The sequence below is a fragment of the Lutra lutra genome, chromosome 14, assembly GCF_902655055.1.
Source record: "Lutra lutra chromosome 14, mLutLut1.2, whole genome shotgun sequence".
NCBI classification, from domain to species: domain Eukaryota; kingdom Metazoa; phylum Chordata; class Mammalia; order Carnivora; family Mustelidae; genus Lutra; species Lutra lutra.
The window spans coordinates 30652272-30678477 of record NC_062291.1 but is presented as its reverse complement, the minus strand read 5'-3'; the positions used below and the strand labels follow the sequence as shown (position 1 = coordinate 30678477).

Genomic DNA, 26206 nt, shown 5'->3' with positions numbered 1-26206 from the left:
AAAAGAATAAATAAATATTAAAAAAAAATTTACTGAGTTCTTCAAGGTGGAAACTTCTTGGTAACTTAAGAGAAACATAAATAAGCACTTGGTTAATATCAAGATATCAAGATCTAGCTAGAGTGAAGATTAATAAAGTGAAAATGAAAACAATTCCTAAATAATTTTTATTTATTTATTTATTTATTTATTTATTTATTTATTTATTTATTTTAAAAGATTTTATTTATTTATTTGACAGACAGAGATCACAAGTAGGCAGAGAGACAGGCAGCGAGAGAGAAGGAAGCAGGTTCCCTGCCGAGCAGAGAGCCTGATGCGGGGCTTGATCGCAGGACCCTGGGATCATGACCTGAGCTGAAGACAGAGGCCTTAACCCACTGAGCCACCGCGGCGCCCCCTAAATAATTTTTTTAAAGGAGTACATTACTTTGGGTAGGGCTGACTAGAAACTTTCTGTTGTCTCCTTCTAGAACTCTTACGTTTTCTTTTTCGCATAGTACTTATTACTAAATTACTACATAATTTACTTATTTATTAAATTTATGGTTTGTCATCTATTTCCTTCACCTCAACTAGAAGAGAGTATGGCAGGAAACTTAGCCTTATTTGCTAATGAATTTCAAGTGCCTCGAATAGTTCCTGATGCATAGTGAGTGCTGAATAAATTTTTATTGAGTGAATGAACAAATATTAAATTTTTTAGTTTTGTTGATGCAATGTACTTGAATCTTTGCAATATTGATATTTTAAAGTATAATTTTTTTCTTCTGTTATACTATGTTAATTTTCTTTCAGAATAAATTCTTCTATTCATTCAATTTGGAACCACTTTGATGGTATTGATTTTGTTTATCCCAAGAATTCAAGTTTGACTAAACATTATAAAATCAATATTCTTTACCATATCAAAAAAATTAAGGGGAAATTCATACAATGATCTCAACAGATACAGAAAAATGTTTTATAAAATTCAACATCCACTCATGATTTAAAAAAATCTTAATTTTCCTAAACAAAAGAAACCAACAACGAAATCTTATGTAAGGGTGAAAATGGAAAGCATTCCCTTTAAGATTATAAATAAGACTAGAATACCCACTGTCACCATTTCTTTTTAACACTGTACTGGAGGGTTTAACTAGTTTAATAAGTCAAGAAAATGAAATATAAGATACGGGACTGGGAAGGAAGATCACCCATACAAAAATATATAGAAAATCTCTAGAATGTGGCAACATTGTTGGTTAGAAAAACCAATATACAGGTGGGTGGGGGGATGGGATAACTGGATGATGGGCATTAAGGAGGGTATGTGATGTGATGAGCACAGGGTGTTATATGCAACTGATAAATTATTGAACACTGTATCTGAAACTAATGATGTACTCTATGTTGGCTAATTGAATTTAAATTAAAAAAAGAAAAAGAAAAAATATACAAAAGTTGATTGCATTTCTCTATGTAACAATCATAGGATGCAATTTTTTTTAAAAAGCTATCATTTATACAGAGTGAAAAGGAGATACTGTTGGATAAATCTAGCCAAATAATTGTATGACTGAGATAAAAAAATTATTTAAGCTTACCATTTAGGTAATCTAAATAAATGGAGAAACATATTATGATCCTGAATATGAGACCTCAATATTTTATTTTTAAAAAGATATATTTTTTGAGAACGAGTGAGAGAATGAGTAGGGGATGGGGCAGGGGATGGGAAGGAAAGAGAGAATCTCAGAGTGACACCTGAGTGCAGAACCCAGCTCGGAGTTTGATCTCACAACCCTGAGGTCATGACCTGAGCCAAAATCAAGAGTCAGATGCACAACCGACGGAGCCATCCAGGTGCCCTGAAGCCTCAATTTTTTTAGATGTCAATTTCCCCCTAAATTGGTCTACAGATTCAATGCAATCTCCAAAATCTTAATAAATTAAAAAATTCTTATGAAATTTGATAAGATGATTTAGATAAGATCTAAAATTTATATTGTAGAGCAAAAGGCCAAGAAGCACTAAAATTCCTTAAAATGAAAAAGCTGGAAATAAGGATTATGAAAACTCTATTGCAATGAGATAAATAAACCACAGGAAAGGAATAGAAAGCTCAGAGCTAGATCCACATATTTATGGAATTCTGACTTATGATGGAGCTGGCATTATAGATCAATTGAGGGGGATACACTTTCAATAAACTGGAGCTGAAATAGTTGATTACCCAATCTAAAAATAATATAAATGGATCCTCTGCTTTACACCATACACAAAAATCAGCTTTAAATGGATTAAGAAATTAAATGTGAAAGACAAAATTACAAAACTTTTAGAAGACAATATATAAGAATATTTTATGTTGAGGTAAGGAAAAAATTCTTAAGCTAGACACACACTATAGAAACCAAAACTACAAAAAAAAAATTTATACTGAAGTTAAAAATATCTAATTATTAGAGATAGCATAGAAAAAATAAGAAGGCAAGTCAAAGTAGGAAAGGATATTTTCATAATCTATATGTCAATATGTCATATGATTAGTACCTTAATCATATTTTTTAGAAGTCTTACAATTCAATAAGAAAAGAACAAAATGACAGAAAAATGAATGAAAGATGTAAAGAGGTCTTTCATATAAGTGAATGCTGAATGACCAATAAACATAGTTTTAAAAATTCTCAGCTTCATCAGTAATTACAGAAATGAAAAATTAAAATTACAACAAGCTAACACCTCATACCTATCTGACTGACAAAAATTTAGAAGTCTGGTAATATCAATATTGGCAATGATGTAGGACAACCAGAGCTCTCATAAATGTTCATGGGAATGCAAGTTGAAATAATTTCTTTGGAAAAATTTGATATTATTATAAAGTTGAAGTTGTACTAACTCCATCAGCAATTCCATGCCTAGACATACTCATGTACCAGAAGAATATATTAGAATGCTTATAACAACATTGTTCATCTTAAGAAAAAAACCTAGAAACAACCCAAATGTACATCAACAAATACAATCCTCTAGCCTTACAGTGTAATCCTATATAGCGATGAAAATGAGTGAATTAGAGTTACATGCAACATCATGGATATAGTTTTTCGAGAAAAAAATTCAAGCAGCAGAAGAATATAAACATCATGATCCTACTTATATAAAAAATTTTTAAGTATGTAAATTTTACTAATATTATTTTTTTTAACTTTTTATTATGGAAACTGTCAAGCATATACAAAGTAGAGACTTATATAATGGGCCACCACGCACATATCCCTTAGCTTTAATAAATTATCAACAAGTGGCATATGTATTTCTTTTATATTCTCCACTTTTTCCCACCTTGAATTATTTTAATGTAAGTCCAGGATTTTGTATTATTTCATATGTAAATGCTTCCATACCAATATTGTTTAGGGACATAAAAATATGTTGTAGAACTATGAAGAAAAATTGTTAAGAAAAATTTAAAGAGAAAACACAAGATTTGAACTAGTGATTACTTCTGAAAGGGGAGGAAGGGAGAGGATTAGGAAGACAACAGTCTTAAAAATAATGGTAATGTGGGCACACAGATGTTTGTGCTATTATTCCTATCCCATGAACATAAATATGCGTGTGCACGTGCACACACACACACACACACACACACACACACATATTCTTTAGTATTTAGTCAAAATATACTTTAGAAGACAATTCAGGCAATTCAGTCTGATGATCCGTGTCCATTTTGGGAGTGTATGTGAAGTCAAGAGTCTGATTAAAGAAAGTTGGTAGGCAATTGCAGGAACTTATGTAGAGGCCCTTGGAGAGCTTGATTTATAGTCTCTGGAGTCTGTGGGGATACAGAGGTTTATACCCAATTCTTACCTCAGAAACTTTTATTTTATTTATTTATTTTTTAAAGATTTTATTTATTTATTTGACAGAGATCACAAGTAGGCAGGCAGAAAGAGAGGGGGAAACAGGCTCCCTGCTGAGCAGAAAGCCTGATGTGGGGCTCGATCCCAGGACCTTGAGATGGTGACCTGAGCTGAAGGCAGAGGCTTAACCCAATGAGCCACCCAGGTGCCCCCAGCCTCAGAAACTTTTAAGGTGACAGGATATTTAGTATTGCCCAAGAGAGAAGGACAATAGGAAGAGCTTCAATGGAAGCAGCCTAGATTTCCAGACTTTATGGGAGGAAGATGTGGGTTTTCCCATGGACACAGTGGACACCACAGAAACTAGCCTGGTGTTCCACCTCAAAACAGAACTCGCTTCAAAGAACCGCCTACGAGGCTGAGGTGACTCCAACAGAGAGTGTGTGAGAAGTATTCTGTTGGAGTAAGAACTGAGAAACAGGTCCTAAAGTGTTTACCTGGAGATTGCAGCCTCTGGGTCAAGGAACAGAGTGTGGGGAATCCCTCCCTCTGAGGTAGTTTCCGAAGAAATTGCAAAAATTCTCAGCACAGCAGCAGACAGCAGTTTGTTAAAACACAGGTGTTTGGGCCTCATTTTTAGAGACCCCGATTCAGTAGGTATAAGGTGGAACTACTGCTGACCAGCTGGTTCAGGAACCACTTTGAGTAGCGGGTTCTAGGAGGCTCTCAAAACGTAGCCTCCTCTGCCTCTTTGGACTTAATCTCAAACCATTTCCTTCTCACTGAATGTTCTGGTGACATCAGTTCTTTCAATTCCTTAAAGTCAATGATGATCTTGTAGCCTTAAGAGCTTCGAATCTTCTGTTCCCTCACTCTGAGACACTTTTTCCTAAGCCCCACTTTGTCAGGCTAACTCCTAGAAATCTTTTATTTCTCAGCTTAAATACTGCTTTTTAATACAACCTTCTTCAGCCTACCTATAAGGTTTGGTGCCTTCACTACATGCACCCTCCTTTATCACATTTATCACAATTACAATTATTTAATAATTTTGGGAATTTTTGTTTATTATCTGTGTTCCTTACTAGACCCTAAGCTCCATGAAGGCAGGGAATTTTTCTTGTTTTTGCTGTTTTAATCTTAGTGCCTATAACAATACATGGCACATAGTAGGCACTTAGTATTGGTTGGATAAATGAATGAAGGCATCTAGATTTTCCCAAAAGGTAGAAGAAAAAGCCCATAAATAAAGTAATATTTCAAATATTTGTACAACATATTATACATGATATGTGTAATATGTATACATCAAATACAATTGTTTATAATATTTTTATAATTCCCCTGTGTCATTTAAAATATCCTGTTTTTGTAACTAATTTATTTCCTGATCATGTCACTTGTAGGCTATTGTCCAGAAGCAGCAAAAACAAAACCGAGCATCCAAAGCAGGCATTGATGCCTATAAAGGGTAAATTTGTGCTGCTTCAGAAGGTTGTGCACAAGCAAACATACTTAGTGTGACCCAGCTGCACATTCCTGGGAAAAGAATTTGAAGTCAGGATACAAAACGGGATCACAGCCATTTGCTGTGAATTCCAACAGACGCTTTCATCTGTGGGTGATGCATGAATGTGTTTCATTTTCTAAGGCCCCTCCTTCCATGAAGCTATGTCCAAGATTAACAAGCTTTTTCAAAAGGCTACTACCTTCAGTGACGTGGGATCTCACCTCTACAAAACAAAGCAATTTCTGCCCAATTAACTTGGAAATCAACAAATACACCAAAAACAATTTTTCAATTTGCTAAACCAGAGTTCAAGAGCATGGATAACATACTGATTACACAGAGGGGCGCCCAGATCCAAGGTTAGACCTCAGTTGCCAGGTACGCTTATTGCATTTTCCTGCAAAAATAGTGAAAAGGATATGTTTCTTATTGACTGCGCCGTTCCTACATGGCAAGCCAAAATGTCTCATTATTTTAATGTATTTTTAAGGTGTTCTCTGCATCAAAATCTGTGCTCCTGGGTTCTATGGGGATGCCTTAGGAGTTTCGGGCTTCTTCCACTCCAACGCTCTTCAATCTCAAAAGCTCTAATTTTATCCTTAAAAAAATGTGTGTGTGTGTGTGTGAGAGAGAGAGAGAGAGAGAGAGAGAAAGAGAGTGTTGGGATAACATATAACAGATTCATTGCCGGGAGAAAACTGGGAGTGAGTTACTGCTAAAAGAAGGTTGGGAAACCTTCTTTTGGCACTAGTAGAAGTTAGTTCCAAGTGTTATCTGTTTATATATAGTCCCTTTGTAATTACAGAGATATTGTGTCCAGATTTCCTAGTGTCCAGGGCATTCCTTGGAATGTCTCCAGTTCCACTACCCTCTCATTTGACCTTCAGTCGTGCATTTCCAACTGCCTATTGGAAATCATCCCTTGGTCTCCTCAGACTCAAATCATCAACTCCACCATTCGTCCATCACCTCTTCCATTTTCTTAGTCCTTGGCAGTGACCCCAATATTCTCTCAGGCACCCGGCTTCAAACGTGTGGAGTAACATTTTTTTTACTCATCCTTCCTATCCAGTCAGCCACCAAGTTTGGCTTGATTTCTTTTCTTCTAAATCTTGCTCCCACCCCCATTCAAATCTGACCAGCGCATCTGACGCCTGGGATATCTCCCTCAGCTTCCTAAGTGGCCTACACTCTTCATTCTTTTCAAGTCGAACTCCTCCTTTCAGGCTAATTCTACTTAAATGCTCCCTTTCATCTTGGTACTTCTCGATACACAACCTTGTAATGGCTTCTAGGCGGTTTTGAAACCAAGTCTGAACGATTCTGTTTTGCTTTCAAGGCTCTGCAAAATCATTTGGCTCTACTCTTTTCAGGTTAGGCCAGTCTCCTCCCTGTCATATAAAAATATTCCTCTCCCAGCGTCTGTGCCTTTATATGAACATGTTAAATTGACCTGACCCAAGAGCTTTTCTCTCATCTTGGCTCACCTGTTACCCCATGTTCTTCACATAGCCAGGGAACTCAGTTCCTTGAAAAAAAAAAACAAAAACAAAACACTTGTCTTTAGACTTTTGCACTTGCTTCCTCCTCCACCCTTGGTTTCTTCAAACTGAAGGCACTTCCTTTGTGAATGCTTCCTTTCTCCTGCACTAATCACATTTTCCTTTGAGCTGCTGTTGTGTTCTATATATACTTCTGTTATAGCCTTTATTATACAATGTTGCACCTTTTTTACTACATTCCTGTCTGATTGCCTTTTCGATTGTGAGCTACCCTCTCAGAATAGTTTTAGACTTGGTTTCAAAACAAGGTCCCTGACCTCCAATAGCTCACAGTTGTTTCGTACTCCCAGTGAGTCACTTTAGTAATTCAATAGGTATTTGCTGAATGATTGAATGAATAAATCCTAAACCCTAAATCCTCTCAATCTTTCTCATCCTACATGTCGGAAGTCTTCTCTGATCTTTCTAGTCCTCCATCCCTTCTCTGAAGCCTGATAGTTCTTATGGTTTTGTACTATACAAACTTGGATGATTTCTTTAATTGAATCACAAGCTCCTTGAGGTCAGGAACACCGTCTTATATTGTCTCTGTCACTGCAATAATCAAAGTGCAGAGCACATAGTAAAAATATATTTGCTGTCCAATTAATTAGTTTTGTAAACTCTGGGCTTAAGACAATAATGACAGCTAATAGAAAATTCTAAACTTTTTCGAATATAATTGCTGCCATAAATTAAATACTAGTTCATTCAGAAAATATTTAATGAATACCTAGAAATTTTCTGGCACCAAACCAATGGTTGGAATACAGGCATGAATTCTATCAGGAAAGAAATTCTTCCAGATAAAATTAGTATTGCTACATAGAAGCTGTGTACATTTTTTTCACTTTAAAATTTGTAAATTTGTATCTGGTTGATTAAGTAGTTTTTGAGGGACCACTAGATTACTTTGTTTTGGTGGGGGTGGGTATCTTATAATTCTTCCTGACTGATTTTTCTCACAAGAATACTGAATTCTTTTTTGTATCTGAGATTGTCACAGTCAAGAAATGGGGAGAATCAGTCCTGAACGATCTGGTCTAGTTTTTCTGGGTTTTTTGGGTCCATTCTATGTTTAGAAATTAGTGGGTTGGACAAGACTAATCTAAGTAAGTTGTGTGTGTATTATAACTGAGTACTCACCAACTTACTTAGCCTGACCAAATGTCACTGAGTGATTTCCATCATGGTTCTGTGATGACATCTCACCAGCATTACCAACAATACTTCCCGGGAGTGTCATCAGGCATGCTTAGAATAGAAGGTTAGATACTGATCTGTGTCATACAGTTTCACCCCTTTGTCATATCTTAGGCCATATGACCAAATCCTGATTTAAACTGATTGAGTTTCTTGTTTTCCTGTTTCTTTATGCATTAGTTTACTTAACATTTCTTAGTGATTACTATGGGCCAGAAATAAACAAAGGAGATATGAAGGTGTTCAGGATACAAAGGAGAACCCCTGCCCTCAAGGAGCTCATTTGCATAACTGGATAGTAGTGTATATGACATTGTAGAAATAATATTTAACATTGCATTCTGTTGCCTTTGAAAACCAAAATTCAATATATGAGTATGTCTTTGGGTTAAAATCTCTTGAATCAATAGGTAAATATAAATAAAACTATTATTTTTTTTTTAAGATTTTTATTTATTTATTTGACAGAGAGAGATCACAAGTAGACAGAGAGGCAGGCAGAGAGAGAGAGAGAGAGGGAAGCAGGCTCCCTGCTGAGCAGAGAGCCCGACGCGGGACTCGATCCCAGGACCCTGAGATCATGACCCGAGCCGAAGGCAGCGGCCTAACCCCTGAGCCACCCAGGCGCCCTAAATAAAACTATTATTATTAATACTATTACTGTCCTATAATATGAATACTGTGTGAGAAAAAGACGAGACCCTATTTACACACCTAGAATAAATGTTAAATAGTAAAGAAGTCATTCTACTAGTAAATAAATTGTTAGGAAGGCAAAGTGATTGTTACAAGTCTCTAAATACTAGTAATTCTCTACAAAAGCAACACACTTAAAGCTCTTTATTCACATATTATTACATTGTAATATTAGAGTTTGCAAATGTCACCCTGGGGCTGCGGTCAGATCCAGGTTGTGGGACCTGGAGCTCAGATATGTGGAAGGGCCCCTTTAAAAAATGAAATAAAATAAGACCACAAAATTAGGCATATTTTAGCAAATGAGGAGCCCCGAGGCTTAAGCTTCATTTGCTTCAAAGAAAAGCTAACTGGTAGGCACATAAAAAATTGATATCAGGGGCTCCTGGGTGGCTCAATAGTGAAGCGGCTGCCTTTGGCTCAGGTTGTGAACCCAGGGGTCCTGGGATGGAGCCCCGTGTTGTGCTCCCTGCTCAGTGGGAAGCCTCCTTCTCCCTTTCCCAGTCCCCCTGCTTGTGTTCTCTCTCTCTCTTTTTCTCGCTGTGTCTCTCTCTGTCGAATAAACAAAAATAAGATCTTAAAAAAAGAAAAAGATTGATATCCTCTCTACTCATTAGTCATATTAGGGAAAGACTTGGGCATTAGGGAGAATAGTATTCATTAAGCTGTTATGAAAAAGTTTATAATAAATATAATACATGTGGGACGCCTGGGTGGCTCAGTTGGTTGAGCAGCTGCCTTCGGCTCAGGTCACGATCCCGGCGTCCTGGGATCGAGTCCCGCATCGGGCTCCTTGCTCGGCGGGGAGCCTGCTTCTCCCTCTGCCTCTGCCTGCCATTCTGTCTGCCTGTGCTCGCTCGCTCTCCTTCTCTCTCTCTCTCTCTCTGACAAATAAATAAATAAAATCTTTAAAAAAAATAAATAAATATAATACATGTAAAATGAATCTTTAAATTGATTTTACTTAGCTATGAACTTATTCTATCTTTATTCTATTAGTCTTTATTCTATCATTTGGCTTTCTTTAAAATTGAAAAAATACCTCAGGTATTCATTGAGTATAAGTCTTAAATACTTTCTTGTTTTAAGCTTCAGGCTGTAGACTTATGCTGTCCAGTACCTTAGTCACTGACCACATGTGGTATTGGGCGCTTGAAATGTGGCTGGTGCAACCTAGGACCTGAATTTCAAATTACATTTAATTTTAATTAATTTAAATTTAAAAACTGATAATTTTGCTGTTATGGAATTTTGAGGTATGTTTGGAACAACTTGAGTATATTAAGCTACTTTTTCAACTGTAAACGTTATGAAATCTAAATGCAGATCAAGTATTTCCTAGGAAAATTAAGCAGTCAAATTGAGAAGTGCTGTTCTAAATGTAGGATTCACACTGGGTATCTTACTAATAGTTTATATTGATTACCTGTTTGAAATAATAATATTTTAATATATTGATAAAATAATACATATTTTAAAAGCTTATCTCACCCAGTTCTTTTTACTTTTCGAAAATGTGACTACTTGAAGGGGCGCCTGGGTGGCTCAGTGGGTTAAGCCTCTGCCTTCGGCTCAGGTCATGATCTCGGGGTCCTGGAATCGAGCCCCACTTCGGGCTCTCTGCTCAGCGGGGAGCCTGCTTCTCCCTCTCTCTCTGCCTGCCTCTCTGCCTGCTTGTGATCTCTCTCTCTCTCTGTCAAATAAATAAATAAAATCTTAAAAAAAAAAAAAAAGAAAATGTGTCTACTTGAAAAATTTCAATTGCATAATTTGGCTAATATTATATTTCTATTGGAGAGTGCTACATTAGACTCTGACTTTTTCTCAAAAAGAGTACATAGTTTTTGAAACCACATACTTAAAAGACAAATATGTGAGAGGATCAGGGTAGATGGAAAGCAGTTACCAAGCATTGCTAATGGGATATTTTTTACCTTACTTGGGGTGGTGGAATTCCTACCACTATGCAATCCAACTGTACTCTGGTTCCTTCTGGAACTTCTCTGCTCCGTAACTTTTGAGTGAACCGAGGAGGTTGCCCCAGAGGTTCTTCATAATACAAAGATGAAGGTGAAGAGCCTGGAGTGGTGTCTCCACCAGCGGCCTCACTGGCAGCCTGCTCAGCTTCGCGCCTCTTAGCTTCCTGCCTTTCAAGGGCATGATTCACTTCATTATCCCTAGTATCTGCAGGGATAGGGATGGGAACAGAAGATCTTTCTCTTCTTTCTGAGATATCTGACAAACTGGAGCTATTTTCCTGCGTAAGTTTGTTTTGAGATTCCAGTTTACTCTTGTGGTTTTTGCAGGCACGAGGTCTAATCCTTTTGGAGCTATGGGCTTTGAAAAGGGAGGACAGCTCTTCAATGAAATCGGCAGCTTTATTTAAGAATACTTTTTTGGACTGGGTTTCAGAGCTATACTGTGGCCTTTTTGCCTCATGGGGACTCTCTTTAGAGCTGGTAGGACCTCGAGAGTTATCCTGACAGAAGTTGGGGTCAAAACTTGATTTAGGTGAGTGTTTCATTTGATCAGATGAAAGACGTTTTCTGGTTTGAGCTTCATCTGCTTTCTCCAAAGGGTCGTGATTGATGGCCAGTCTTGCCAGATTGACACTTTCATCTAATTCTTCTTGGCTCAGGAAGGCTGAAAGATCTGGAAGGTCATCTTGGCCTCCTCCTCCTTCAGCAGCTCCAGAAGGATTGCCAAAATGGAAAGGGTTGGAGGACGGTTCTGCTCGACTTCTCTCATTGTTTCCCCGGTGTCTAGTTTCTGCTAAATAGCTCTCTCTTAGAAGCTGAGATATGGAAGTGGAAGCTTCTATGCTGTCGTCTTGCATGCTGTCACAAAATAATAATAATAATAACAAAAAGTTCGATCATTTCTAAAGAATAATAGGTCTACAAGCATGATGGAGTTTTAAGATCTTAAAGTTTAAAATAAAAAGTTGCCTGATTTTGATACTTCTATAAAAATTACATTAAAGACTTAAAGATGAACCTCAAATTGTAAAACGAAAATGAACTGAATGAGATTGCCCTGAAATATAAAATAAAAACATGGGTAATAACCACTCTATTAAGTTCTTTAATACAAGTTCAATTGTGAAAGCTATGATGTAACCATAGTGATAGGAAATACAATTTCTGAGCACAGTTTTGATGATATCTATAAAGGGCCTTTAGTTATAAAGACCTTTCCTACACAGAGATTTGCTGTCCATACTCTCCCCTTTACCTTGAATGCAATAAAATAATAGGCATTAAAAAATACGGACAACAACAGTTTTCTGTTTCATTCATTAAAAGCTCTACATAAACTGACATTGTCTCCTATGGTTTCAAGACTTTTTCACTCAGCTTCACCCACACTGGTTTCTTATTATTTCTGAAATATTCTAAAGTTACATCTGAATGCCTCAGAACATTTGACTTGCTTGCTGTTGCCTGTACCTGGAGCGTTCTTTCTGACAATGCTATGTCACTCACTTCTCACTTCCCTCAATTATCTACCTATTCTCTCCTCAGTGGTTCCTTCTTTATGGCCCAACATAAGACAGAAATACCTTTCCAGCCTATCCTTTTACACAGTTTGGTTTTCCCAGTATCACTTATCTTCATAAGAAATACCTGGCATGCACATTTTTAGCAGCTTGTCATTTTCCTCCCACTAAAATACAACTTCCACCAATGCAGGGACTTTGATCCCCAAAAATAATTGTTAAACTAATGAATAAATTCTTCTTTGAAATGGGGAAAAAAAAGATACAGGTAACATAATCCATTTAATTACTGAAAACATCAATTTGATCCAGTTCATGAAAATAAATAATGCTTTGGTTTTTGACTGGAGACAAGTTGTTTAAATTCAATGTTGTTTAGAGGTTCAATCTGCTCTTGAAAAGTGTAATGATCTAGCCTTTTCAAGTAAGGTATAATTAATTTAATTTCTACGAAGATATGAGTTAGAGCCTAGATTTTTAAAAATCTCTTTTATTAACATTGGTGAAGAGGGGATATAGGAGACAGGGAAATGAGGTTCAATACAGGACACCCCTAAATTGTATTTCACTGTATACCTTTTCCTGACTTTTGAGTGTCAATTATATGAGGCTATTACTGATTCAAAAAGTAAATAATTTTTAAAATATTAAGAAAATATTACAGTAACTTTAGTTCAAAGCCCCCCCCCCTGAACTAGAGCTTGGTAATACAAAGCAACTTTATATTACTAACATTTTATCACTTATTAAGTCACACATTTACTAGAGGGATGGCAAACTGGTGACCTATAGGCTGTTACTTCTCTCTTTCCTTAAAAGATCAGCTAACAGAGTACAGTGCTCTTCCCATGGATCTTGACTTTCTTAACACTCTACTCCTTCAGTCTCCACCAATCAAAGATGGTCATAGAGGTGAAGACCATTTGCTTGCTATTCTTGGCTACCATGTGCTAGGCCCTGTGCTGGGAAGACGGAGAGGAAAGTTATCTAAATCTTTTTAGGCTTTATGATTCTATGACGAACTTGTTTCAGTTCACTCCTTTCCTTTCCCATATAAGACAGCCTGACTTACATCACAAAGAATACTTCCTGGGAACCACTCTAATTCTTGAGCTTTTAGAGTGCTATCCAAAACCAACCTCTAAATTGGCAAAGTAAGCGGTCACCTTGAGAGGGCAATTAGAGATGGCTGAAATAATTGCCTACAGCCAAATATTTTTCCACATGCTTGTTACAGCCTGAAATTGTCACTACTGGAGTCATTTGTCTGGGTGAAGTCTACTGTGCCTTAAAAATGAATTGAAAATGCAAAGGTGCTGGATGAGTGCAAAGATTTATCTACAAAGATATTCATCACAGTATAGATGATAGTATTAAAAATTGGAACCATGTTCAATAAGAAATTAGTTAATTAAATTATAATATACTTATTAAATAGAGCTATCCAGCTATTTTAAATCTGGTAGGACCATAATGATATACCAAATAGTATATGAAAGTATAATTGATATATCAATTGAAAATTTGTCTCATTTCTGCATTAACATACAGAAGAAGAGTTAAAAATATGTGCAATATGGTGCAAAATACTATTTTAAAATGTAATTACTATACTGATGAAAAAATCCTTCTTATTTATAAATCAACTATTTCATTAGTCTCATTTGAATTTCTGCATATACAATTGACCCTTGAACAATGCAGGAGTTAGGAACGCAAGCCCTTGCACAGTCAAAAACCTACATATAACTTTTGATTCTTAGGAAACTTAACTACTAATAACACACAATTGACTAGAAGCCTTATCAATAGTATAAGCAGTCAATTAAAACATGTTTTTATATGTATCATATACTGTATTCTCACAATAAACTATGCTAGAAAAAAGAAAATGGTTTAAGAAAATCATAAGGAAGATAAAATGCATTTACAACACTGTACTGTATTTTTTTTTAAATGTAAAATAATCCATGTATAAGTGGACTCACACACAGTTCAAACCCATGTTGTTCAAGGGCCAACTGTATTTAAAAATGTAAGAGGAAAACTAAGTAATATATAAATCAGAATGATCTTCTATTAATTGGACATTACTGTATATCGTGTTTTATTGTAACTTTGTCTCTAACTCTGTATTCTAAGATGGCTTTTATCTTGAGGCAACATGGAATGGGAATTATTAGTCTTAGAGTCAGATCGGTTTTCAAATTCTGGTTTCATGAACTCTTAGCAGTTGTGTGACTTTGAGGAAATTGCTTACTTCTTTGAGCTTTGGATTCCTCATCTTGTAAAACATGGATAATACCTAATTTCTGGGATGTTGATAACATCATGACTGCAAAGCCTTTAAAACATGTATCAGAATGCAGAGCCCTGTAATAGACACTCAAATGATGTTAGCAAAAAACAATATTTAGGGGCTTCTGGGTGGTTCAGTTGGTTAAGCATCTGTCTTCAGTTCTGGGAGTCCTGGGATTGAGCCCTGCATTGGGCTCCCTGCTCAGTGGGGAGTCTGCTTCTCTCTCTCTTTCTCTCTCTGCCCCTAACCCCCGCTCATTCTCTCTCTCTCAAATAAAGGAATAAAATCTTTTTAAAAAACACAATATTTAGGTAAAGGTGATGTTAATGTTGAAAAACCTTTAAGCACTTTATATTTATGGTGGAAATAGGAAGGAAAATACTTGTAAAAAGTAATCTCTGCTCTGGATAATCTTTTTTTTTTCTTTTTTAAAACAAGAAGCCAATTGAGGTGCAAATGCATGCCTATTCTGATGCTTATGGTTATAAGAAATTATTATGATAAAAAACTTTCAGTTTTAAAAATAAAGAATTGCTTTAATTTTTAATTTAATTAATGCTTAATTAATTTATTTAATGTTCTTTAATGTAGTGTTTATTACCTAAAACTTTGGAGTTAGATAGATGTGGTTCAGATCCCAGTTCTGACACTTTCTGGCTGTATAAACTCAACAAGGTCACTTAACCTCTATAAGGTTCAGCTTAGACATCTGCAAAACAGCCATCTCACAGATTGAAGTCATGATTAAATGTGCTTGGTATTTAGTAAATGTTCAGTAAATGGTAGTTGCTGCTATTATTATTATTATTATTATTATTAAATAGCAACTATAGTGACATAGCATGATTAGAAATGGAAGTAGAGCTAGTGATGTGGTTGACCCTAGGACAAAGTTTGAAGAGCAGGTAAGCTCTGATTTGTAGTTAATTCAGCATCATCTATACTTTGTTGAAATACATGTAGTCTTAAAAAAAAAAATGTAGTCTCACGAAAGAACTGTGTTGCCTGTGGATCTTGTATACATTTTCTTTGTTTAGGCACCTGCCTGTCGCCACCTCCCTCACTGCCTTACTGGGCCAAGATCTACATGGTCTACAGTTCTTAGCTGAGACATCGCTGTGGGATTTCTTCTTTGTTCTGGGTTGGGTACCTCTGCAATGTGATCCCAAACCTCTCTGTCCTTCTCTCCAAATACAGCATTTACCACAACACATGAAATTTGCCTGTTTACTTTTCTGTCTACTTCAGTTTGTTTTTGTACACCACCATCTCTGTGCACACACAGCACATGGAATTGGATCAATCAATATCTGTTGAATTCTTTAGTTCATTAGAATTTCCTGCTAAATCAATTGTTGTTTATCTTTTATTCTAATTACAGGATAAAGTAAGAAAGATAAATAGAAATCATATTTGTAAAAAAAAACTTAGAGAAAAAGGAAAAATATAAACTGGTAAAAGCAGTAATCACTTCAAGGTGACTTTCAAATGAAAATTTATGATGGAAATTTTGGAATGATGGAAATAACTGGAATTATGCTTTTCTTTCATAGCATAAGTATCAAAGTACCTCTAGTTATAATCAGAAACCTGGGTTTAAATCCCAGCCCCAACACTAAATAACTGTATTATCTTGAGCAAGTCAGTTAATGTATCTGAGTCTCAATTATTCCCATCTTTCCAATGGGATAATAGCAATTCTCTTTTAAGAGGTTGTCAAATGAAAATGCATATATAAATTGTTAAGCTGATAAATATTACCTATAATAGGAAATTTAAAAATGTATCATTTTCTCTTTCAAGCATTAATGTAAAAACTATCTGTTGTAAAATTTGTACTTTTAAAAAGCCCAAATGCTATTATGGCTAATGTAGCTTTTATGTATTCATCCAATAAATATCTATTGAGCACCTACTCTGTGCCAGGTACCATTCTAGGCACTATGGATTCACCAGTGAACAAATGACAAAGTCCCTATCCTATGGAGTCGACATTCTGGTGGAGAAGACATAAGTGTTAAGAAGAAAAATAAATAAGACAAAGGAATAGAGAATGAAGGGGGAAAGGAGAAGGTATGCTATTTCAGCTAAGAAGATCAGGCATAGCTTCTAATGCAGTGGAGAAGTTAGTCATGCGACCATCTTGAGGTGGGGGTGGGTGGAGAATGTTCCTAACTGAGAAAGAAGTAAGTGTTCTGGGGAAGGGAGGTGAATGTTTGCTGTGTGTGAGTCAAGCCCATTGTGCCTGGAGGTGAATGAAAAAGAAGAGTAGAAGAAAAAGAAGTCAGAAAAGTACAAAATTAGATCATGTGAAGTCTTGCAGGCCATGGGAAGGACTTTGAATCTTATTATACATGTAAATGGGGACACATTTTAAAGTTTTGAGAAGTGGATGACACAGTATTTGAAAAAAATTAATCATGGCTGTTATGCAAAAAATCAAGTTGAAGGGAGCAAGTGTGGAAAGAAGCAGATCAGTTAGGAGACTTGCCATATGCTACGCAAGAGATGATGGTGGCTTGGATCAATGAATGGTACCAGTGGGAAAATGGTGAAAAATGTTCAGATTTGAGGTATTTTTTTTAAAAGTAGAGGCAGTATAATTTGCTAGTAGACTGAAAGATAAGAGAGAAAGAGCAGAGTCAAGGGTGACTCCAATATTTAGGGCCTAAGCAACTAGGTGCATTGCTTAGGCCCTAAATATTTAGGGCCTAAATATTTTCTTGGATGAGCAGGTTTTAGGAAAGGAAATTAAGAATTCTCTAAGACATTTCATCTGAGATGTTCAGAGTGACACTGGACTTTGTTTCCTTCTTTCTGTTTCTTACAAAATTGAAACAGATTTAATGCCACTTTCAGAATAAGAATGAGTGAAGGGTGCCTGGGTGGCTCAGTTGGTTAAATGACTGCCTTTGGCTTAGGTCATGATCCTGAGGTCCTGGGATCAAGTCCTGTATCGGGCTCCCAGCTCCATGGGGAGCCTCCTTCTTCCTCTGACCTTCTCCCTTCTCATGCTCTCTCTCACTTTCTCTGTCTCAAATAAACAAATAAAATCTTTTTAAAAAAAAGTTTAAAAACAAAACAAAAAAAAGAATGAGTAATTGTCCTTAAAAACAGATCATGGTTAAGGTGAGATTCCTAGGTCGGAAATGAAACAAGGCGACATCAATAATCAACACAGACTTTAGTAAATCATATAAACTAATTTGGTGACATAGATGGCTTATTGACTGCTCTTTATTTTACTTTGCTAAATAGCTCCATTTTTTTCCCCTGGGATTTCTCCTGACGAGAGGATCTGCCCTGAGAACTTGCTGAAAATTAAGGGTCTGGTTCATAATAACAAAATTTGATGTTGATACCTTTGGGTGTATTTCTCAACTCATGTTAACTAGGCACTACCTTTTTTGCAAGCTCTAAGAAGGCCTTATGGGAAATATCATTTGGTATACACCCATCTTTGGGTTATAATACAAATATTTAAACTGGGGCATTGACCAGCGAATTAGCAAAACCTAATATGAAATAACTTGGACTCAAACATAAACGCTGAAGATATCTAAATGAGATAGATACCTAAACAAATTTTGATATCTAAATGAGAAAACAAATCTCATTTCTAGGTAAACACAAAAAATAGCTTAATATTTAATAATTATTCATGTAGAGAGCTGGAATAGGACAAGATAAGACATCTTTAAGTAACTCACCTCTAAACTGAGGATAAGCAGAACTACTCTGCTTACTTCATAGTTTCGTTTGTGAAAGCACTTTAAGAATGTGCTTTAAAAACACAAATTGAAGGTGTTAATTTTCTGCTGATGTGTAATTATTATACCCAGAATGTTCTTTAGGAGAAGAATCAACAACAAAATTGGGATTTGCCTCCCTCTCACTGGTGTTGATCCATTTGTCTTGCCTTCTCTGTCCTATGATGTTCCACACAATAGAAGTATCTAATTCAGTACTTTCGGAGAAACTTGCTGGGCCAAGAACCAAATCCCATGACATAGGAACTAGTCCTGGAGAGTTGGGTACAGATCATCTTTTAAATATTTGGCTGCAGGGACCCCTGGGTGGCTCAGTTCATTAAGCTTCTGCCTCTGGCTCGGGTCATGATCCCAGTACCCTGGGATGAAGTCCACATCAGGCACCTTATTCAATGGGGAGCCTGCTTCTCCCTCTGCCTACAACTCCCCCTGCTTGTAATCTCTCTCAGACAAATATATATATATATATATATATATATATATATATATATATATCTTAAAAGCAAAAACAAAGAGGCATTAACTAAAAAAAGAAATGAGGTAATTTTTGAGGTAAATCCTTCTTCACCGTTACAGTTTCCCATCCTGTTACTATTACAGGGATCATCCCTATCTTAGTTTTATCTCTAGTCTATTTCTGGTGTGAATGACATTAGTCATTTAGTAAGTTAGTATATGTTGCATTAACAGAATAAGGACATGAAATATATAGAAATATGTCAGTAGCCTATGTCATAACCCACACTATGGAAATAGTGTAAGGTCTAGTCTCTCAATTCCTCTTTCAGTTTGAAACAGGAAAAACAGCAGATAAAAACAAATAGAGACAAATGTATACATTAAAAGAGAATGTTGAACTAAAGAGACAGAGCAGAGGTAATATATAGGAGAAACAGTAGGAATCTGTTAAATAGGGACATTCCTTAAAGGGCAGAGGTTAAAGGAAGGAAAAGGTTTTTAGATAATGGGCCAAGGGCGTGTAAGCTGTTCCCTTCTCTTACTATTGTTTTAATTGAATTGCTAAAGTGGGGAAGGTAGGAAAGAAAGTAAGGATTTAGTTTGAGTGGGAGGAAAGAGATTGGCTCCTATGAAGCATACTTTCCTATGTTTTTTGAATATAGAACAGGATAAACATGTAGGAAAGTAAAGAATACTGAAGCCAGAGCCCAAGGTTAGTATTTAACCTTGACAGCAAAGAAATTGTGTAAAAGTATACTCCACAATGCGTGGAAAGGCTAATGAAAAGCAAACAGAAAGACCTCAGGCCTCTAGGATGTAAGAAGAGCTTTGTGGTAGTCACAAAATAATGAGGTTTTATATCACTCTCAAGATCTCACCATTTGTGGGGAACTTAGCTCTCAAACAGGAAATCAAAAACGAGAAAACGTCAATCTTGTTAACTCAAAGATTATTTTAAATAAGAAAACAATAGAACAGTTTCATCCCTCTTCAGCCTGTCAGATTCCTTTAGGTGATGAAGGATTTGAAAAAGGTAACTTCCCAAATTACACTGACATAACATGCTGGCTAGATTGGGAGAGGAAGATGTGCCCCCAAGAGGCTCCAGATCTGAAGATCTAGTTTTAGTTCAAGGACTCGGTGGGAAGGATGTGCTGGGCCCCTCCCAGAGGGTGAAATGCATTGTGACTCCAAGCGGAGGCAACAGGCTTCCTGTGCAGAACTGGTCAAGGTGACTCTGGTTATACGTGAACTCTACAAATTCTGGTGAGTGCAAGTAAACAGTCATACAAACCTTTGTCCCCACCAAAAATGTATTTGCTGAATATAGGCTCTTAATTTTTTTTTAAAGATTTTATTTATTTATTTGACAGAGATCACAAGTAGGCAGAGACAGAGGTAGAAGCAGGCTCCCTGGCTGATTGGGGCTCGATCCCAGGGCCCTGAGACCATGACCCGAGCCAAAAGCAGTGGCTTAACCCACAGAGCCATCCAGGCACCCCAAGGCTCCTAAATTTTTAAACAGACTATTCTGTCTGTACTTGAATTATTCCCTTTAGGCAAAAGTGCAATTCCCTAACAGTTTTAAAAACTCTTTGTCAAGTATGCAGCACTGTAGAAATTTAAGAAAAGATCTCCATGGTGCTTGATTCTTCTGTATCTCCTAAGAGAGGAAAAAAATTCAGTTTTTGGTCTTGTTATAGGTAATGACACTGGGTGACAAGCAATGCCTTTGTCAAATCTCAATGTCAATGAAGGAAACTATTGTAATTATTCTGGGATTACCAGTATCATTTGTCTTGTATTTTCAGGTTAGCAAACTCAGTTCATTACTCCTATTACATATACGGCATTAACTGTTGAAAATTTAGCTGGCATCTTAGTTCATTAAAGCCCTTTCATGATGAAAAGTGATTTATCAGCTGTCTTATGTCAAAAGTAAATTTGAATAAACCATCTCTATGAATCACAAAACCCAGCCTGGATTAAAAACTCATTCAATTTTTGATGTCCATGAATTGTGGTTCTGAGTCCATTCCACTTATTGGACTAAGCACACTGTAATAGAAACATGTAATAGAGAGCTTGTATTCTAAATCACAGATCTATAGAACTGGGGGTTTAACACATTAGTATGAGTTCCAATAACATTAGCTATACTCTATAATTGGGAATAGAGACAAACTTCCAGAATTTGGATAGTGTCCAACCGTTTGTTTCATAGTCCATTATTACAAGATTCTGTAATGGCTATAATTTTGTCTACCAACAAAATAAATATAATGTGCATATATTTCAGATTTCCTGGAATGGCCTTGATTTTAAAATATTTTGTTTGTCGTCAAATCATGTGTCAGACAGCATATCTTAACCTTTGTTTAAAAAATACGTTTATTATACCTTTAAGTATAAACAGTCTCAATTTCCTAGAAAAGGATTGTGGATTTTACATGTACTTAAGAGTTATGATTAAGGAGAGACTGAAAAGTTGTCACAGATTCTTCATTGGAGTTTGTAGAATTCATTTTATTATTATCAATGTGAAAGTAACTGAACCACAATTTTTTGAGAACAAAAATGGATAGGTGTTTTGTTTTTTTTCAAACTGATTGATTCTAGTATCTTTAACAAGTATGAATAAAAATCGGTTGACGAAATAGAAAATTTCTTAGCACCATTGCTGTAATGTTTACTTTTGGGGAATGGAAATACAGATTAATCCAAATTCTCTTTTTCTTTGCTTACATGGTTTTTAAAATATAATTCAAGATGTGCCTCTAATTACTGCTAATAGTGCAATGTATCAGGCCAAACACTTGCCACTGACTGTCAAGTGTCTTTTTGATGCAGTTGAGGAGAGAGAGGGGGAGAGAGAGAGAGAAAGGAGAAAGAAAGAGCAATGTCCTTTGAGCAAGACTTTTTGCAGCTGTTGTGTACATTAATCCAGGGAGCAGATCTCCCAACACTAAATATAGCAAGCATATCCTTTTACATGATAAAAAAATTTAAAATGAAAGTCTTTTAGCTACGGAGTCATATTATTTTAGACTTGACTTCCTTTAAAAAGGAAATAGGCATCGCACACAAATTCTCTGTACACACTGTTATTTTAATAAGTGAACATGTGGAAATACCTATGATGTATGTATCATGTCACAACTTCCTCTGTTGAGGTATTTTTTCCTTAGGACTCAAGGAGGCTGTGATCTCTGTGACTCTCACCAATCCCTTCCAAAATCTTTACATGTAGAAAACTTTATTTTTTGTAAAATTTTGTGTCGCATCAAACACAATTAGGAGCTATCCTAGGTTTCCCTCTTAATCACAGTAACTAGGTCTCTGAAATATCCCTTTTCCCATTGTCAACGCCCTGTTATCAAAACACACTTGAGAACTTAAATCTGGATATTACCTTTCTTTTTTTAGTTGACCCAGATGAGGATGTCCAACCCAGGCAATCCACTGTGATGATAATTATCCAAGGAGAACTTTCAGATGAAAGCACAGGAGAAAAAGAAAATTCTTCACGCCCTTGGAAATCGAGAGTAGTCGTCCATAGAGAGTGAGGAGTTAACCTTAGTTTCAGTGAAGATGGCTGTAAGAAGCTGTCACCACCGGAGCCAGAGCATTTGTCAGCTCACAGGTCCCAAGTTATTTTGAGCTGCATAAACCATGTGCCTGTGAAACATTCCACCTGATTGGACAGGAGAAAACTGAGCAAAGGGATTCCATAGCGGAACAGCACCTATGGGCGGTGGGGGTCAATCAGTTTTTCTACCTACAGAATTTCACTCCTAGCTGGAGGCCCAAGTTGTTTATTGATTTATGTTTGGAATTACTACTAAATTCATGACACCATGTTCCACCTGTCAAAGAGAATGGTATTATTTTTGAAATACATCAAAATTCTTAATTTTTAGGAACTTTAATTTTAATGGAAAAATTTATTGTCATTTAAGCACTGATACATTTTAGGAAATTTGGCTGTGAAAAGGCATACAAAGCTGAGGTCTGACATTTTAAAAGTGGAGAGTTTTGGACCAAAGGCTAGGCAAAGGCAGAGAAGATAATATTAAAAGTTGTTAATTAGAGATCACACCCCCCAAAAAATGGAGAGAAAAGAAAATCAGCCTGAGAGTAAACCCAACAACAAATGAGTTCGAACAAACTTCATCAGAAAAAAAACAAACAATCAGACATGTTCAAAAGAATATATGACTGTAACATAATAGATTACAACTCCTATTCTTGTATTAGTATCTGGAATAACATTTTTGTGTATTATTTGAAAAAGTCTATGCCAGATGTCTTCTTTCACAAGCATTACCAATTATCAATAAAAAAGACTGCTTAACCAAACCAACATCTGCTCAAAAACCTTCTTTGTCAAAGTATAGTTTCTTTCATATTAATTTCATACTTTTTCAGAACAGAAATTTGGGGAAAAGAAGTCAATCCCATTGCTTGGTACAGATTAAGTGTGCTGTAATGTCATTAATCTTGGCAGAAGCCTGCATTTTGAAAATTCAGGTAAATGTCATTGGTTATTTTTTAAAAGGGTCATTCTCAGATTTAGATAGCATGAAATAATGTATTGGCTTGTATCTAGATTCTTAATTAAATCACTCAACAGTTTGTAGGAATTCTTCTCATTCATTCATTCATTCATTTAATCAATAAATATTTACCAGATTCCTACTATGTATCAGGTACTGGGTTTAAAGCAGTACACAAAATATACCAAAATTCTTAACCTTATGGAATTTACTAAGAGATCTTTTTACCCTTTTTAGGCATTTTGAGACTCCTATTGTAAGTTGAATAGATATAAAATTTCTTAGTTTATTTTGATCACATCAGGGGTTTCCCTATTCCCTTCTTATGGAGCTTTGTATTTAAACAGGCAAGGTGAAAAAAAATTGAGGAAAACTTTTAAATAAGCCAGGTTTAAAGTACTGTTACTGAGGAGGGAAAAAAGGTACAAAAAGAACTGAATTATGCGGATAGGCTGTTTTTATTACCACAGTAGCCCAGATTTTAAACAAAGGATTCCTTTGCTCTCTTATCTAATTCTGTGTTGATACTAACCTCAAGACTACTTAATTGTGTTTATACACTTTCTATTTATATGGTTGCTCCAATAATTTCTTTTTCTTTAAAGATAAGATCTGGGAGCACCCTGGTGGCTCAGTCAGTTAAGCGTCCAACTCTTGATTTCAGCTTAGGTCATGATCTTGGGGTTGTGGAATCTAGCCTCACATCAGGATCAGTGCTTAGCAGGAGGTCTGCTTAAGATTCTTTCTCCTTGTTCAAGTTCCACATTGGGCTTCACTCTGGGCATATATATATGTATATACATATATGTATATATAAAAATGAGCACAGTTTGCAGATTGGTATAACGTTATGTAGTAATGCTATAGTTGGGATAGAAAACTAGTAAACTTGAAAACACAGACACACACACACACAAGATTCTCTCTCCTTCTCCCTCTGCCCCTTGCCCCGATCCTCCCTCTAAAATAAATAATAAATACATCTTAAAAGGGAGGAAAAAAGCCATTCTCCCCTTTCGAAATAAATAAATATAAGATCATCATCCCCCACTATCCCACTCAGATCTTGAGACCTAATCAATATAACTGCTACTAGTTCCTCATTGGGGATATGGGAAAGCGGAACTTCTATTTTGGGTAAAAATAGATGTGCTACAATTTGATTTTCCAAAGGGAAATGTATACACATGTTGTAAGTGAACACATTTCTACTTCCATACAAATTATGCCGTGATAAGACAGTGTACAAAATTTTTTGAACACTGGGGATAAAAAGCTGGGTGGAAATATTTAAAATAAATAATATTCAGCAATTGTGGACATCTTGCTTATAATACAGGAAACTTGTATTCTAAACTCTGTTTTTGTTTTTTCTCCCAAGTAACCACAGCCTCTATTCTGGTTATCACTGTAGTACTTATATAAACATTGTACCACACACCTATTAGTTCAGATTTTACCAGAATTTATTGATACAAAGAACAATTTTTTAAACTTTAAAAAAATTTCCAACATAGTTAAAAAGAAATTTCAGAAGTGACAAGTAAACACAAGATTACATGCCTTAAGCCTTCCCCATAAAGTTGAGGGGCCCATCGAACAACACATGTGTTTATTGTGGTTTAAACATGATCCTGTGCTTGCCTTCAGCTGTTTTCTTAATTCAGTCACTCAGCTACAGAAACAATTTACTCACGTCAGGGTGATCCACAGGCATATTAAGGAACCTGGAAGATCTATGACAGAGGAAGTCTTCACTTGGAGGGTAAACATGCAAGAATTCTGTGCTAGTAGATTCGTAAAATTTTGGATTTCCTATTTTTTTCCATATTGCTGTAGATTTTAATTCTTGAAAAGAAATTGCTCACATAAACCAAAGTTTCAGTAAGTTTTGTTTAAGTTCACAGGTTTATATTGACTTACGACCCCCCTCCCCCAGTATCAGATGAGAAGAACAAAAACTCCTCTACATGTTATTTTAAAGAATAAAGACATGTATGGGTTTCCTAACCTTTGTTAACGAGAAGAGTACTCACACCAAAGAAAAGTTCTTGTCCATCCAAAATGATATATGTATGGTAGATTATACAGGGTCTTATCCAAACCCCACGATACAATGTAACTGAGAAATACCATTAAATCCTTACTGAACTTCTTTTTCATCTAAACGGTATTGAAAATGGTTACCTAAAACTAAAACCAAAAACATGAGAAAAGCTCTACATCCAAAACCCACTTCGTTTCAAAAACTAAAAACATTTTTTGAAAACTATACATAGAAGATCTATTTTAAAACATTATCTTGAGAAGTCAATTTGTGGTTACCTTTAGGAGAAACACCATTCCTGTGTCAATCAGCCAGGATCATCCAAAGCCCAAATCTCACTGCCTCGCTGGTGTCAGCCACAGAAGTATCATGAAGGAAATGTGACACTACCCCGCCAGAGTAATGAAGGGTATTTACAGGGTTCTGTGGCAGATCCAGGGACAGTCGTTTAGAACAGATTGCTCCTTCAGATCGACTTTAATAACTCAGTCTGCACGATGTTCTTAGCCTGGAGGGACGGTGGAGGCGGATAATGACTAAGATGACTAAGGAAATAGACTTTTCTTGATCTTTCCTTAGATAAAAAGGATAATAAGGATGGAATTTTTAAGAATAAAGTAGAGGAATGGGCAAAATGTCTATACACAGGATGCACATGACATGTATAAATACTTTTTATTTGAATAAAACTAAGAATATGGTTAATACAGTTATTAAAATAAATATGGGAAAACAATCAATTATTATAATAATGTGTGCTCCTTCAATT

At 36.0% G+C, this 26206-nt stretch overlaps 1 protein-coding gene across 3 annotated transcripts in view; it reads right to left on the bottom strand.

Annotated features, from left to right (window-relative positions):
* The window catches only part of MYPN (myopalladin), a 108833-nt gene extending 82965 nt beyond the window's left edge, over window positions 1-25868 (bottom strand). The window contains exons 1-2 of one of the 3 annotated variants that reach the window (XM_047702579.1): window positions 22247-22523; window positions 10742-11644 (exon numbers count right to left, since the gene is read on the bottom strand). In XM_047702579.1, the coding sequence (XP_047558535.1) occupies window positions 10742-11643 (902 nt within the window). In that variant the 5' untranslated portion in view covers window position 11644; window positions 22247-22523. Of the gene's footprint in view, window positions 1-10741; window positions 11650-22246; window positions 22524-25715 lie in introns of those variants that run through there. The other 2 variants (XM_047702580.1, XM_047702581.1) reach the window with 2 other exon arrangements.
* Window positions 25869-26206: the final 338 nt, after the last annotated feature.